This window comes from Oncorhynchus keta, unplaced genomic scaffold (genome assembly GCF_023373465.1).
Source record: "Oncorhynchus keta strain PuntledgeMale-10-30-2019 unplaced genomic scaffold, Oket_V2 Un_scaffold_28244_pilon_pilon, whole genome shotgun sequence".
Classification (NCBI taxonomy): domain Eukaryota; kingdom Metazoa; phylum Chordata; class Actinopteri; order Salmoniformes; family Salmonidae; genus Oncorhynchus; species Oncorhynchus keta.
The window spans coordinates 200,001-213,455 of NW_026290902.1; the positions used below are offsets into that span (position 1 = coordinate 200,001).

At 48.3% G+C, this 13,455-nt stretch overlaps 1 protein-coding gene across 4 annotated transcripts in view; it reads right to left on the reverse strand.

Moving 5' to 3' along the window:
- The window catches only part of LOC118383521 (papilin-like), a 171,800-nt gene that overhangs the window by 44,453 nt on the left and 113,892 nt on the right, over positions 1-13,455 (reverse strand). For all 4 annotated transcript variants that reach the window (XM_052515517.1, XM_052515516.1, XM_052515518.1 and 1 more), the window contains 6 exons: positions 12,089-12,265; positions 11,577-11,727; positions 11,051-11,119; positions 5,861-6,050; positions 4,716-4,799; positions 4,388-4,475 (listed from right to left, as the gene is read on the reverse strand). In XM_052515517.1, the coding sequence (XP_052371477.1) occupies positions 4,388-4,475; positions 4,716-4,799; positions 5,861-6,050; positions 11,051-11,119; positions 11,577-11,727; positions 12,089-12,265 (759 nt within the window). The remainder of the gene's footprint in view (positions 1-4,387; positions 4,476-4,715; positions 4,800-5,860; positions 6,051-11,050; positions 11,120-11,576; positions 11,728-12,088; positions 12,266-13,455) is intronic.

Here is a 13,455-nt window from a genome sequence, read left to right on the forward strand (position 1 = left end):
ACCACAGTCACAGAGAGACCCAAAGAGAGAGAGAGGCGAAATACCACAGTCACAGAGAGACAGAGAGAGAGACTCAGGGAGTACAGTCACAGAGAGACAGTACAGAGAGAGAGAGGCGAAATACCACAGTCACAGAGAGACAGAGAGGTGAAATACCACAGTCACAGAGAGACAGAGAGAGAGAGAGGGGAAATACCACAGTCACAGAGAGACAGAGAGAGAGAGAGAGGCGAAATACCACAGTCACAGAGAGACAGAGAGGCGAAATACCACAGTCACAGAGAGACAGAGAGAGAGAGAGAGAGAGGCGAAATACCACAGTCACAGAGAGACAGAGAGAGAGAGAGAGGTGAAATACCACAGTCACAGAGAGACAGAGAGAGAGAGAGGCGAAATACCACAGTCACAGAGAGACAGAGAGAGAGAGGGGGAAATACCACAGTCACAGAGAGACAGAGAGAGAGAGAGAGGCGAAATACCACAGTCACAGAGAGACAGAGAGAGGCAAAATACCACAGTCACAGAGAGACAGAGAGAGAGAGAGGCGAAATACCACAGTCACAGAGAGACAGAGAGAGAGAGAGGGAAATACCACAGTCACAGAGAGACAGAGAGAGAGAGAGGCGAAATACCACAGTCACAGAGAGACAGAGAGAGAGAGAGAGGCGAAATACCACAGTCACAGAGAGACAGAGAGAGAGAGAGGCGAAATACCACAGTCACAGAGAGACAGAGAGAGAGAGAGAGGCGAAATACCACAGTCACAGAGAGACAGAGAGAGAGAGAGGCGAAATACCACAGTCACAGAGAGACAGAGAGAGAGAGAGGTGAAATACCACAGTCACAGAGAAACAGAGAGAGAGAGAGAGGTGAAATACCACAGTCACAGAGAGACAGAGAGAGAGAGGCGAAATACCACAGTCACAGAGAGACAGAGAGAGAGAGAGGCGAAATACCACAGTCACAGAGAGACAGAGAGAGAGAGTGGCGAAATACCACAGTCACAGAGAGACAGAGAGAGAGAGAGAGAGAAATACCACAGTCACAGAGAGACAGAGAGAGAGAGAGAGGCGAAATACCACAGTCACAGAGAGACAGAGAGAGAGAGAGGCGAAATACCACAGTCACAGAGAGACAGAGAGAGAGAGAGGCGAAATACCACAGTCACAGAGAGACAGAGAGAGAGAGGCGAAATACCACAGTCACAGAGAGACAGAGAGAGAGAGAGGCGAAATACCACAGTCACAGAGAGACAGAGAGAGAGAGAGGCGAAATACCACAGTCACAGAGAGACAGAGAGAGAGAGAGGCGAAATACCACAGTCACAGAGAGACAGAGAGAGAGAGAGAAATACCACAGTCACAGAGAGACAGAGAGAGAGAGTGGCGAAATACCACAGTCACAGAGAGACAGAGAGAGAGAGAGAGGCGAAATACCACAGTCACAGAGAGACAGAGAGAGAGAGAGGCGAAATACCACAGTCACAGAGAGACAGAGAGAGAGGGAGGCGAAATACCACAGTCACAGAGAGACAGAGGCGAAATACCACAGTCACAGAGAGACAGAGAGGCGAAATACCACAGTCACAGAGAGACAGAGAGAGGCGAAATACCACAGTCACAGAGAGACAGAGAGAGAGAGAGGCGAAATACCACAGTCACAGAGAGACAGAGAGAGGCAAAATACCACAGTCACAGAGAGACAGAGAGAGAGAGAGGCGAAATACCACAGTCACAGAGAGACAGAGAGAGAGAGAGAGGCGAAATACCACAGTCACACAGAGACAGAAATACCACAGTCACAGAGAGACAGAGAGAGAGAGAGGCGAAATACCACAGTCACAGAGAGACAGAGAGAGAGAGAGGCGAAATAACACAGTCACAGAGAGACAGAGAGAGGCAAAATACCACAGTCACAGAGAGACAGAGAGAGAGAGAGGCGAAATACCAGTCACAGAGAGACAGAGAGAGAGAGAGGCGAAATACCACAGTCACAGAGAGACAGAGAGAGAGAGAGGGAAATACCACAGTCACAGAGAGACAGAGAGAGAGAGGCGAAATACCACAGTCACAGAGAGACAGAGAGAGAGAGAGGCGAAATACCACAGTCACAGAGAGACAGAGAGAGAGAGGTGAAATACCACAGTCACAGAGAGACAGAGAGAGAGAGAGGCGAAATACCACAGTCACAGAGAGACAGAGAGAGAGAGAGGCGAAATACCACAGTCACAGAGAGACAGAGAGAGAGAGAGGCGAAATACCACAGTCACAGAGAGACAGAGAGAGAGAGAGGCGAAATACCACAGTCACAGAGAGACAGAGAGAGAGAGAGGCGAAATACCACAGTCACAGAGAGACAGAGAGAGGCAGAAATACCACAGTCACAGAGAGACAGAGAGAGAGAGAGAGAGGCGAAATACCACAGTCACAGAGAGACAGAGAGAGAGAGAGGCGAAATACCACAGTCACAGAGAGTCAGAGAGAGAGAGAGGCGAAATACCACAGTCACAGAGAGACAGAGAGAGAGAGTGGCGAAATACCACAGTCACAGAGAGACAGAGAGAGAGAGAGAGGCGAAATACCACAGTCACAGAGAGACAGAGAGAGAGAGAGGCGAAATACCACAGTCACAGAGAGACAGAGAGAGAGAGAGGCGAAATACCACAGTCACAGAGAGACAGAGAGAGAGAGAGAGGTGAAATACCACAGTCACAGAGAGACAGAGAGAGAGAGAGAGACAGTCACAGCAGCAAAGAATTTGAAAACAAATCATAAACTCCCATATCTATTAGGTGAAATACTGCAGTGTGCCGTCACAGCAGCAAGATGTGAGGTCCGTTGCCATGAGAAAAGGGCAACCAGTGGAGAACAACCATTGTAAATAAAAACCAACAAATCTCTGAACAGCAAAGGACCTTGTGAAGATGCTGGAGGAAACAGGTACAAAACGATCTATATCCACAGTAAAACGAGTCCTATATCGACATAACCTGAAAGGCCGCTCAGCAAGGAAGAAGCCACTGCTCCAAAACCGCCATAAAAAAGCCAGACTACGGTTTGCAACTGCACATGGGGACAAAGATCGTACATTTTGTAGAAATGTCCTCTTGTCTGATCAAACAAAAATAGAACTTTTTGGTCATAATGACCATCGTTGTGTTTGAATGAAAAAGGGGGAGGCTTGCAAGCCGAAGAACACCATCCCAACCGTGGGGTGGCACATCATGTTGGGCTTTGCTGCAGGAGGGCTGGTGCACTTCAAAATAAATCACCATTGAGGGAAATTATGGATATATTGAAGCAACATCTTGACATCAGTCAGGAGGGACAGATGGACAATGTGCATACTTCCAAACTAAAATGGCTTAAGGACAACAAATAGATGGCACCATGAGGGTGCCAAACCTGACTGAGTTACACCAGCTCTGTCAGGAGGAATGGGCCAACATTCAACCAACTTATTGTGGGAAGCTTGTGGAAGGCTACCCGAAACGTTTGACCCAAGATAAACAATTTAAAGGCAATGCTACCAAATACTAATTGATTGTAAGTAAACTTCTGACCCACTGGGAATGTGATGAAAGAAATAAAAGCTGAAATAAATCACTACTATTATTCTGACATTTCACATTCTTAAAATAAACTGGTGATCCTAACTAACCTAAAACAGGGAATTTTTACTAAGATTAAAAGTCAGGAATTGTGAAAAACAGTTTAAATGTATTTGGCAAAGGTGCATGTAAACTTCTGACTGTATATATAACAATTCTCTCTCTCTCTCTCTCTCTATACTTCTCTCTCTCTATATATATATAACACTTCTCTCTCTCTCTCTCATCTCTCTCTCTCTCTCTCTCTCTCTCTCTCTCTCTCTCTCTCTCTACACTCTCTTTCTCTCTATAACACTTGACTCTCTCTCACTATAACACTTCTCTATATATATATAACACTTCTCTCTCTCTACAACACTTCTCTCTCTCTCTCTCTATATATAACACTTCTCTCTATATATATATATATATAACACTTCTCTCTCTCTCTACAACACTTTTCTTTCTCTCTATAACACTTGACTCTCTCACTATAACACTTCTCTCTATATATATAACACTTCTCTCTCTCTCTCTATAACACTTCTCTCTCTCTATTACACTTGTCTCTCTCTATAACACTTCTCTCTCTACAACACTTCTCTTTCTCTCTATAACACTTCACTCTCTCTCTCTTTATAACACTTCTCTCTCTATATATATAACACTTCTCTCTCTCTCTACAACACTTCTCTCTCTATATATATATAACACTTCTCTCTCTCTCTACAACACTTCTCTCTCTCTCTCTACAACACTTCTCTTTCTCCCTATAACACCTCTCAAGTCCTTACTTACCGTGGGGTGGGCTAGAGGGACATATTCCAGACAACCCTCCTTGTTGAGTCCCTGTGCTGCAGACACACCATCCCTGCAACACCCATACCTGACAGACAGACAGACAGACAGGCAGACAGACAGACAGACAGACAGACAGACAGACAGACAGACAGACAGGCAGACAGAGGGCAGTCAGTCAGACAGACAGGCAGGCAGGCAGGCAGGCAGGCAAGGCCACTGGTGCCACTGGTCTGTTACCTATAAACCTATAGGCCTACATGGTAAACCCCATAGAGAAATAGAGGCCACCCCTTACTCTTTATGAGAGGTTAGCTCAGCTGAATACCTGGTGTTAATACAGCCATACTCCTGACAGCCCTCCCTGTTGGAGCCCTGTGATATGGTCACACCATCCCTGCAGCATCCATACCTGGAGGGGGGGACAGAGAGGGGGGGAGGGGAGGAGGGGGGAGACAGAGAGAGGGGGGAGGAGAGGGAGACAGAGAGGGGGACGGAGAGGGGAGGAGGGGGAGACAGGGAGAGAGAGAGGGGGAGGGGAGACAGAGAGAGGGGGGGAGAGAGGGGGAGGGGGAGACAGAGAGGGGGGGAGGCAGAGAGGGGGAGACGGAGAGGGGAGGGGACAGAGAGGGAAGGGGGGAGACAGAGAGGAGAGAGGGGGAGGGGGAGACAGAGAGGGGGGGGAGACAGAGAGGGGGAGAGAGGGAGGGGGGAGGGAGGGGGAGACAGAGGGGGAGACAGAGAGGGGGAGAGGGGGAGAGGGGGGAGAGGGGGAGACAGAGAGAGGGGGACAGAGAGGGGGAGACGGGGGAGGGGAGGGGGGGGGGTAGAGAGAGGGGGGGAGGGGGAGACAGAGGGAGGGAGGAGAGGGGAGAGAGAAACAGAGAGAGAGGGGGAGAAAGGGAGAGAGAGAGAGAAACAGAGAGAGAGGGGGGGGGGAGAGAGAGAGAGAGAGGGAGAAACATAGAGAAACAGGGAGAGGGGGAGAAGGGAGAGAGAGGAGAAACAGAGAGAGACAGAGGGAGGGGGGAGAGAGAGAGAGAGAGAGGGAGAGACATAGAGAGACAGAGAGAGAGAGGGGGAGAAAGAGAGAGAGAGACATTTAGTCAGATAGACAGTCAGGGAATGAGAAAGACAACGTTTGAACAGGGGATCGTTCGAGAACAGCCCAGGCTACAAACTGACCATAGAACATGTTTAAAATAGCAGAGGTCTATGACCCTATAGAGTTATATGTAGGTAAACCCTGCTCGCCCCTGGTGGTGCAGACAGACAGGCGGGATGGACCTCAGTGTGTGTGTGTGTGTGTGTGTGTGTGTGGTCTACCTGGTGTGGTACAGACAGACAGGCAGGATGGTCAGTGTGTGTGTGTGTGTGTGTGTGTGTGTGTGTGTGTGTGTGTGTGTGTGTGTGTGTGTGTGTGTGTGTGTGTGTGTGTGTGTGTGTGTGTGTGTGTGTGTGTGTCTGGTCTACCTGGTGGTGGTACAGACAGCCTGCTCAGGGCTGGATCCCCGTGGACAGCCCAGACCCCCTGTTCCCCCAGCAGCCATCACTCCGTCTGGACAGCAACCGTAGTAGGACCGGCTACAGTGTTGGGCTGGCCCGGAGCTGTGACCATGGTACACTGTGTTGGTCTGGTGGTCAGCAGAGTCTGGTCTGAGGACTGAGAGAGACAAGCATAGTAATTACATAGGGGGCAACGGTAGAGACAGAGGTTCTGCATACACAACACAACACAGGGTAGAAAGAGAGGTTCTGTACCTCATCACAGGGTAGAGAGAGGTTATGTACCTCAACACAGGGTAGAGAGAGGTTCTGTACCTCATCACAGGGTAGAGAGAGGTTCTGTACCTCATCACAGGGTAGAGAGAGGTTCTGTACCTCATCACAGGGTAGAGACAGGTTCTGTACCTCATCACAGGGTAGAGAGAGGTTCTGTACCTCATCACAGGGTAGAGAGAGGTTCTGTACCTCATCACAGGGTAGAGACAGGTTCTGTACCTCATCACAGGGTAGAGAGAGGTTCTGTACCTCATCACAGGGTAGAGACAGGTTCTGTACCTCATCACAGGGTAGAGACAGGTTCTGTACCTCATCACAGGGTAGAGAGAGGTTCTGTACCTCATCACAGGGTAGAGACAGGTTCTGTACCTCATCACAGGGTAGAGAGAGGTTCTGTACCTCATCACAGGGTAGAGAGAGGTTCTGTACCTCATCACAGGGTAGAGAGAGGTTCTGTACCTCATCACAGGGTAGAGAGAGGTTCTGTACCTCATCACAGGGTAGAGAGAATATGTTTATCCTGAGTGCCAGTCTGCCTCTTGTCTCTTGACAACACCACATGAATGACATCAATAGATCCAAGTAGGGAGACTACACAGCACTGTAGACACACCACCCAGACTACACAGCACTGTAGACACACCACCCAGACTACACAGCACTGTAGAGACACCACCCAGACTACACAGCACTGTAGACACACCACCCAGACTACACAGCACTGTAGACACACCACCCAGACTACACAGCACTGTAGAGACACCACCCAGACTACACAGCACTGTAGAGACACCACCCAGACTACACAGCACTGTAGACACACCACCCAGACTACACAGCACTGTAGACACCACCCAGACTACACAGCACTGTAGAGACACCACCCAGACTACACAGCACTGTAGAGACACCACCCAGACTACACAGCACTGTAGAGACACCACCCAGACTACACAGCACTGTAGACACCACCCAGACTACACAGCACTGTAGACACACCACCCAGACGACACAGCACTGTAGATACACCACCCAGACTACACAGCACTGTAGAGACACCACCCAGACAACACAGCACTGTAGATACACCACCCAGACTACACAGCACTGTAGACACACCACCCAGACTACACAGCACTGTAGACACACCACCCAGACTACACAGCACTGTAGACACACCACCCAGACTACACAGCACTGTAGTTACACCACCCAGACTACACAGCACTGTAGACACACCACCCAGACTACACAGCACTGTAGACACACCACCCAGACTACACAGCACTGTAGACACACCACCCAGACTACACAGCACTGTAGACACACCACCCAGACTACACAGCACTGTAGAGACACCACCCAGACTACACAGCACTGTAGACACACCACCCAGACTACACAGCACTGTAGACACACCACCCAGACTACACAGCACTGTAGATACACCACCCAGACTACACAGCACTGTAGAGACACCACCCAGACTACACCACTGTAGAGACACCACCCAGACTACACAGCACTGTAGAGACACCACCCAGACTACACTACTGTAGAGACACCACCCAGACTACACTACTGTAGAGACACCACCCAGACTACACTACTGTAGAGACACCACCCAGACTACACTACTGTAGAGACACCACCCAGACTACACAGCACTGTAGCTACACCACCCAGACTACACAGCACTGTAGACACACCAGTCCACCGCAGTACTACTAGGATATACACCGCAGTAGGAAAAAACACCACAGTAGACCTAGGATATACACCACAGTAGTACTAGGATATACACCGCAGTAGTACTAGGATATACACCGCAGTAGGATAAACACCGCAGTAGCACTAGGATATACACCACAGTAGAACTAGGATATACACCGCAGTAGAATATACACCACAGTATGATATACACCACAGTAGAATATACACCGCAGTAAAACTAGGATATACACCACAGTAGAACTAGGATATACACCGCAGTAGTATATACACCACAGTAGACTACACAGCACTAGGATATACACCACCACCACAGGATATACACCGCAGGATATACACCACAGTAGAATACACATCGCAGTAGAACTAGGATATACACAGTAGAACTAGGATATCCACCACAGTAGGATATACACCGCAGTAGGATATACATTGCAGTAGGATGTACACCACAGTAGGATATACACCGCAGTAAAACTAGGATATACACCACAGTAGAACTAGGATATACACCGCAGTAGTATATACACCACAGTAGGATATACACCGCAGTAGACCTAGGATATACACCACAGTAGGATATACACCACAGTAGGATATACACCGCAGTAGGATATACACCACAGTAGAATACACATCGCAGTAGAACTAGGATATACACCACAGTAGGATATACACCACAGTAGGATATACACCGCAGTAGGATATACATTGCAGTAGGATGTACACCACAGTAGGATATACACCACAGTAGGACTAGGATATACACCACAGTAGGATATACACCACAGTAGAACTAGGATATATACCGCAGTAGAATATACACCACAGTAGGACTAGGATATACACCACAGTAGGATATACACCACAGTAGAACTAGGATATATACCGCAGTAGAATATACACCACAGTAGGATATATACCACAGTAGGACTAGGATATACACCACAGTAGGATATACACCACCGTAGAACTAGGATATATACCACAGTAGGATATACACCACAGTAGGATATACACCGCAGTAGGATATACACCACAGTAGGATATACACCACAGTAGGATATACACCACCGTAGAACTAGGATATATACCACAGTAGGATATACACCGCAGTAGGATATACACAAAAGTAGGATATACACCACAGTGGGATATACACCGCAGTAGGATATACACCACAGTAGGATGTACACTACAGTGGGATATACACCGCAGTAGGATATACACCACAGTAGGATATACACCACAGTAGGATGTACACTACAGTGGGATATACACAGTAGGATATACACCACAGTAGGATATACACCGCAGTAGGATATACACCACAGTAGGACTAGGATATACACCGCAGTAGAACTAGGATATACACCACAGTAGGATATACACCACAGTAGGATATACACCGCAGTAGGATATACACCGCAGTAGGATATACACCACAGTAGGATATACACCACAGTAGGATATACACCACAGTAGGATATACACCGCAGTAGGATTTACACCGCAGTAGGATATACACCGCAGTAGGATATACACCGCAGTAGGATATACACCACAGTAGGATATACACCACAGTAGGATATACACCACAGTAGGATATACACCACAGTGGGATATACACCGCAGTAGGATATACACCACAGTAGGATATACACCACAGTAGGACTAGGATATATACCGCAGTAGAACTAGGATATACACCGCAGTAGGATATACACCACAGTAGAACTAGGATATATACCGCAGTAGGACTGACATCACAGCTCCATCCAGCCTGCCCATCTGCACCACCACCAGGTAGACTAAACACGCACAAGTTCAGGCAGAACAGGACAGACAGAGTCACTGTCCAGGCCAGCGCTCACTCACACACTCCAGTGCCTCCAAATATTTGAATCAGACTGCCCAATCCTACGGACCCCCGAAAACATGTCAATCAGAACAGGATAATTAGGATGGGGGGGCTGGAGGAGAGGGACAGGGGGTGGGGGAACTGGAGGAGAGGGACAGGGGGGTGGGGGGCAGAGGAGAGGGACGGGGGAGTGGGGGGAAATGGAGGAGAGGGACAGGGGAGTGGGGGGCTGGAGGAGAGGGACAGGGGGTGGGGGGGGCTGGAGGAGAGGGACAGGGGGGGTGGGGGGCTGGAGGAGAGAGACAGGGGGTGGGGGGCTGGTGGAGAGGGACAGGGGGGTGGGGGGCTGGTGGAGAGGGACAGGGGGATGGGGGGCTGGTGGAGAGGGACAGGGGGATGGGGGGGGCTGGAGGAAAGGGACAGGGGTTGGGGGGGGGCTGTTGCCAGAAAGTTGGAAGCACAGCATCAGCACAGCATAGTTTGGCCTAGCCCGAACTATGAAAAACAGCCCCAGACAATTATTCATCCTCCACCAAACTTTACAGTTGGCATTCTGCATTGGGGCAGGTAGCGTTCTCCTGGCATCCGCCAAAACCCAAATTTGTCGGTCTTACTGCCAGATGGTGAAGCGTGATTCATCACTCCAGAGAACGCGTTTCAACTGCTCCTTGAGTCCAATAGCGGCGAGCTCCAGATGACGCTTGGCATTACACATGGTGATCTGAGGCTTGTGTGCGGCTGCTCGGCCATGGAAACCCATTTCATGAAGCTCCCGATAAACAGTTATTGTGCTTCGTTGCTTCCAGAGGCAGTTTGACACTCGGAAGTGAGTGTTGCAACCGAGGACAGACGATTTCTACACCCTAAGTGTTTCAGCTCTCGGCGGTCCCGTTCTGTGAGCTTGTGTGGCCTACCACTTCACGGCTGAGCCGTTGTTGCTCCTAGACGTTTCCACTTCACAATAACAGCACTTATAGTTGACCGGGGCAGCTCTAGCAGGGAAGTAATTTTACGAACTGACTTGTTGGAAAGGTGGCATCCTTTGACGGTGCCTTCCTTGGAAAGTCACTGAGCTCTTCAGTAAGGCCATTCTACTGCAAATATTTGTCTTTGGAGATCGCATGGCAATGTTCTCGATTTTACACACCAGTCTGCAACAGGTTTGGCTGAAATAGCAGAATCCACTAATTTGAATGGGTGTCCACATACTTTTGTATATATTGTGCACCTGTATGAAAGTCAAGGACACTCAAGTTCACTTGGACAGATAGATGGAGTTAGGAACAAACCTGTAGCGTGATCTGGGACGCCGTGCTGTGTGTTGTCTTGTCCTCTGGGATCCTGCATACTGGGGACAACTGGACAACAACAACAAGAAGAGATAGACTCTCATATCTATAGTTCAGATTATATACACATTATATAAATCATCTGAATCTCTACATTTAAAATTTTAGGTCAACAAAATATTCAAAAGCAATAGCAGTGCTTTTTTTTACAGTGGATAATAGCTCAGAATCATTTATGTTAAATTTCTTCAAATAACCCACTGGGGACCCATGGACAATAAGAAGAGATAGACTCTCATATCCTTAGTTCAGATTATATACATACATATGCACTGGGGACCCATGGACAATAAGAAGAGACACAGAATTACAGATGTATTCTGTAGATTATATGGTTGAGATTCATGTCTATTTCGACGACAATCAGCACACACACACACACACACACACACACACACACACACACACACACACACACACACACACACACACACACACACACACACACACACACACCATGTCTCACCCTGTGGGCTGTAGCAGGGCTGTGTGTTGCAGGTATCCACTGTGAGGGGTTTAGGGACAGAGTTACAACGTTCCACTGGGTACAGGTTCCTCTCTCTGTCAGAACACATCACCTGGCGCTCACGCAGACCTGACTCACAGCTCTTAGAGCACTGGAGGAGAGGAGAGGAGAGGGAGAGGAGAGGAGAGGAGGGGAGGAGGAGAGGAGAGGAGAGGAGAGGGAGGGGAGGGGGAGAGGGAGGAGAGGAGAGGAGAGGAGAGGAGAGGAGAGGAGAGGAGAGGAGAGAGAGAGAGGAGAGGAGGGGCAGCCATGAGAGGAGAGGAGAGGAGAGGAGAGGAGAGGAGAGGAGAGGAGAGGAGAGGGAGGAGAGAGGAGAAGAGAGAGGAGAGGAGAGGAGAGAGGAGAGAGGAGAGAGAGGAGAGGAGAGGAGAGGAGAGGAGAGGAGGAGGGGAGGTGTTAATTGCATAAGCGTGTGCGTGCAATGAGTTTGTGTGTCTGTTTGTGCCACTCACCAGTCCCCAGTCTCCAACGTGCCAGCTGACAGACAGTAGGCATGCGGGCATGGAGCAGGGCTGGGCGGCTACAGGGCGGAGTGAGGCGATGCAGGAGGTGTCTGCTAGCTGGACTGATGCTGCTCCGACACACATCACCTCTCTGGACTGATCCCCTGTCCCACATGTCACTGAGCACTGCAGAGAACACAACACAATGTAGCTAGTTGAATTGAGCACTGCAGAGAACACAACACAATGTAGCTAGTTAAACTGAACACTGCAGAGAACACAACACAATGTAGCTAGTTAAACTGAACACTGCAGAGAACACAACACAATGTAGCTAGTTAAACTGAACACTGCAGAGAACACAACACAATGTAGCTAGTTAAACTGAACACTGCAGAGAACACAACACAATGTAGCTAGTTGAACTGAACACTGCAGAGAACACAACACAATGTAGCTAGTTAAACTGAACACTGCAGAGAACACAACACAATGTAGCTAGTTAAACTGAACACTGCAGAGAACACAACACAATGTAGCTAGTTAAACTGAACACTGCAGAGAACACAACACAATGTAGCTAGTTAAACTGAACACTGCAGAGAACACAACACAATGTAGCTAGTTGAACTGAACACTGCAGAGAACACAACACAATGTAGCTAGTTGAACTGAACACTGCAGAGAACACAACACAATGTAGCTAGTTAAACTGAACACTGCAGAGAACACAACACAATGTAGCTAGTTAAACTGAACACTGCAGAGAACACAACACAATGTAGCTAGTTAAACTGAACACTGCAGAGAACACAACACAATGTAGCTAGTTAAACTGAACACTGCAGAGAACACAACACAATGTAGCTAGTTAAACTGAACACTGCAGAGAACACAACACAATGTAGCTAGTTAAACTGAACACTGCAGAGAACACAACACAATGTAGCTAGTTAAACTGAACACTGCAGAGAACACAACACAATGTAGCTAGTTAAACTGAACACTGCAGAGAACACAACACAATGTAGCTAGTTAAACTGAGCACTGCAGAGAACACAACACAATGTAGCTAGTTGAACTGAGCACTGCAGAGAACACAACACAATGTAGCTAGTTAAACTGAACACTGCAGAGAACACAACACAATGTAGCTAGTTAAACTGAACACTGCAGAGAACACAACACAATGTAGCTAGTTAAACTGAACACTGCAGAGAACACAACACAATGTAGCTAGTTAAACTGAACACTGCAGAGAACACAACACAATGTAGCTAGTTAAACTGAGCACTGCAGAGAACACAACACAATGTAGCTAGTTAAACTGAGCACTGCAGAGAACACAACACAATGTAGCTAGTTGAACTGAGCAC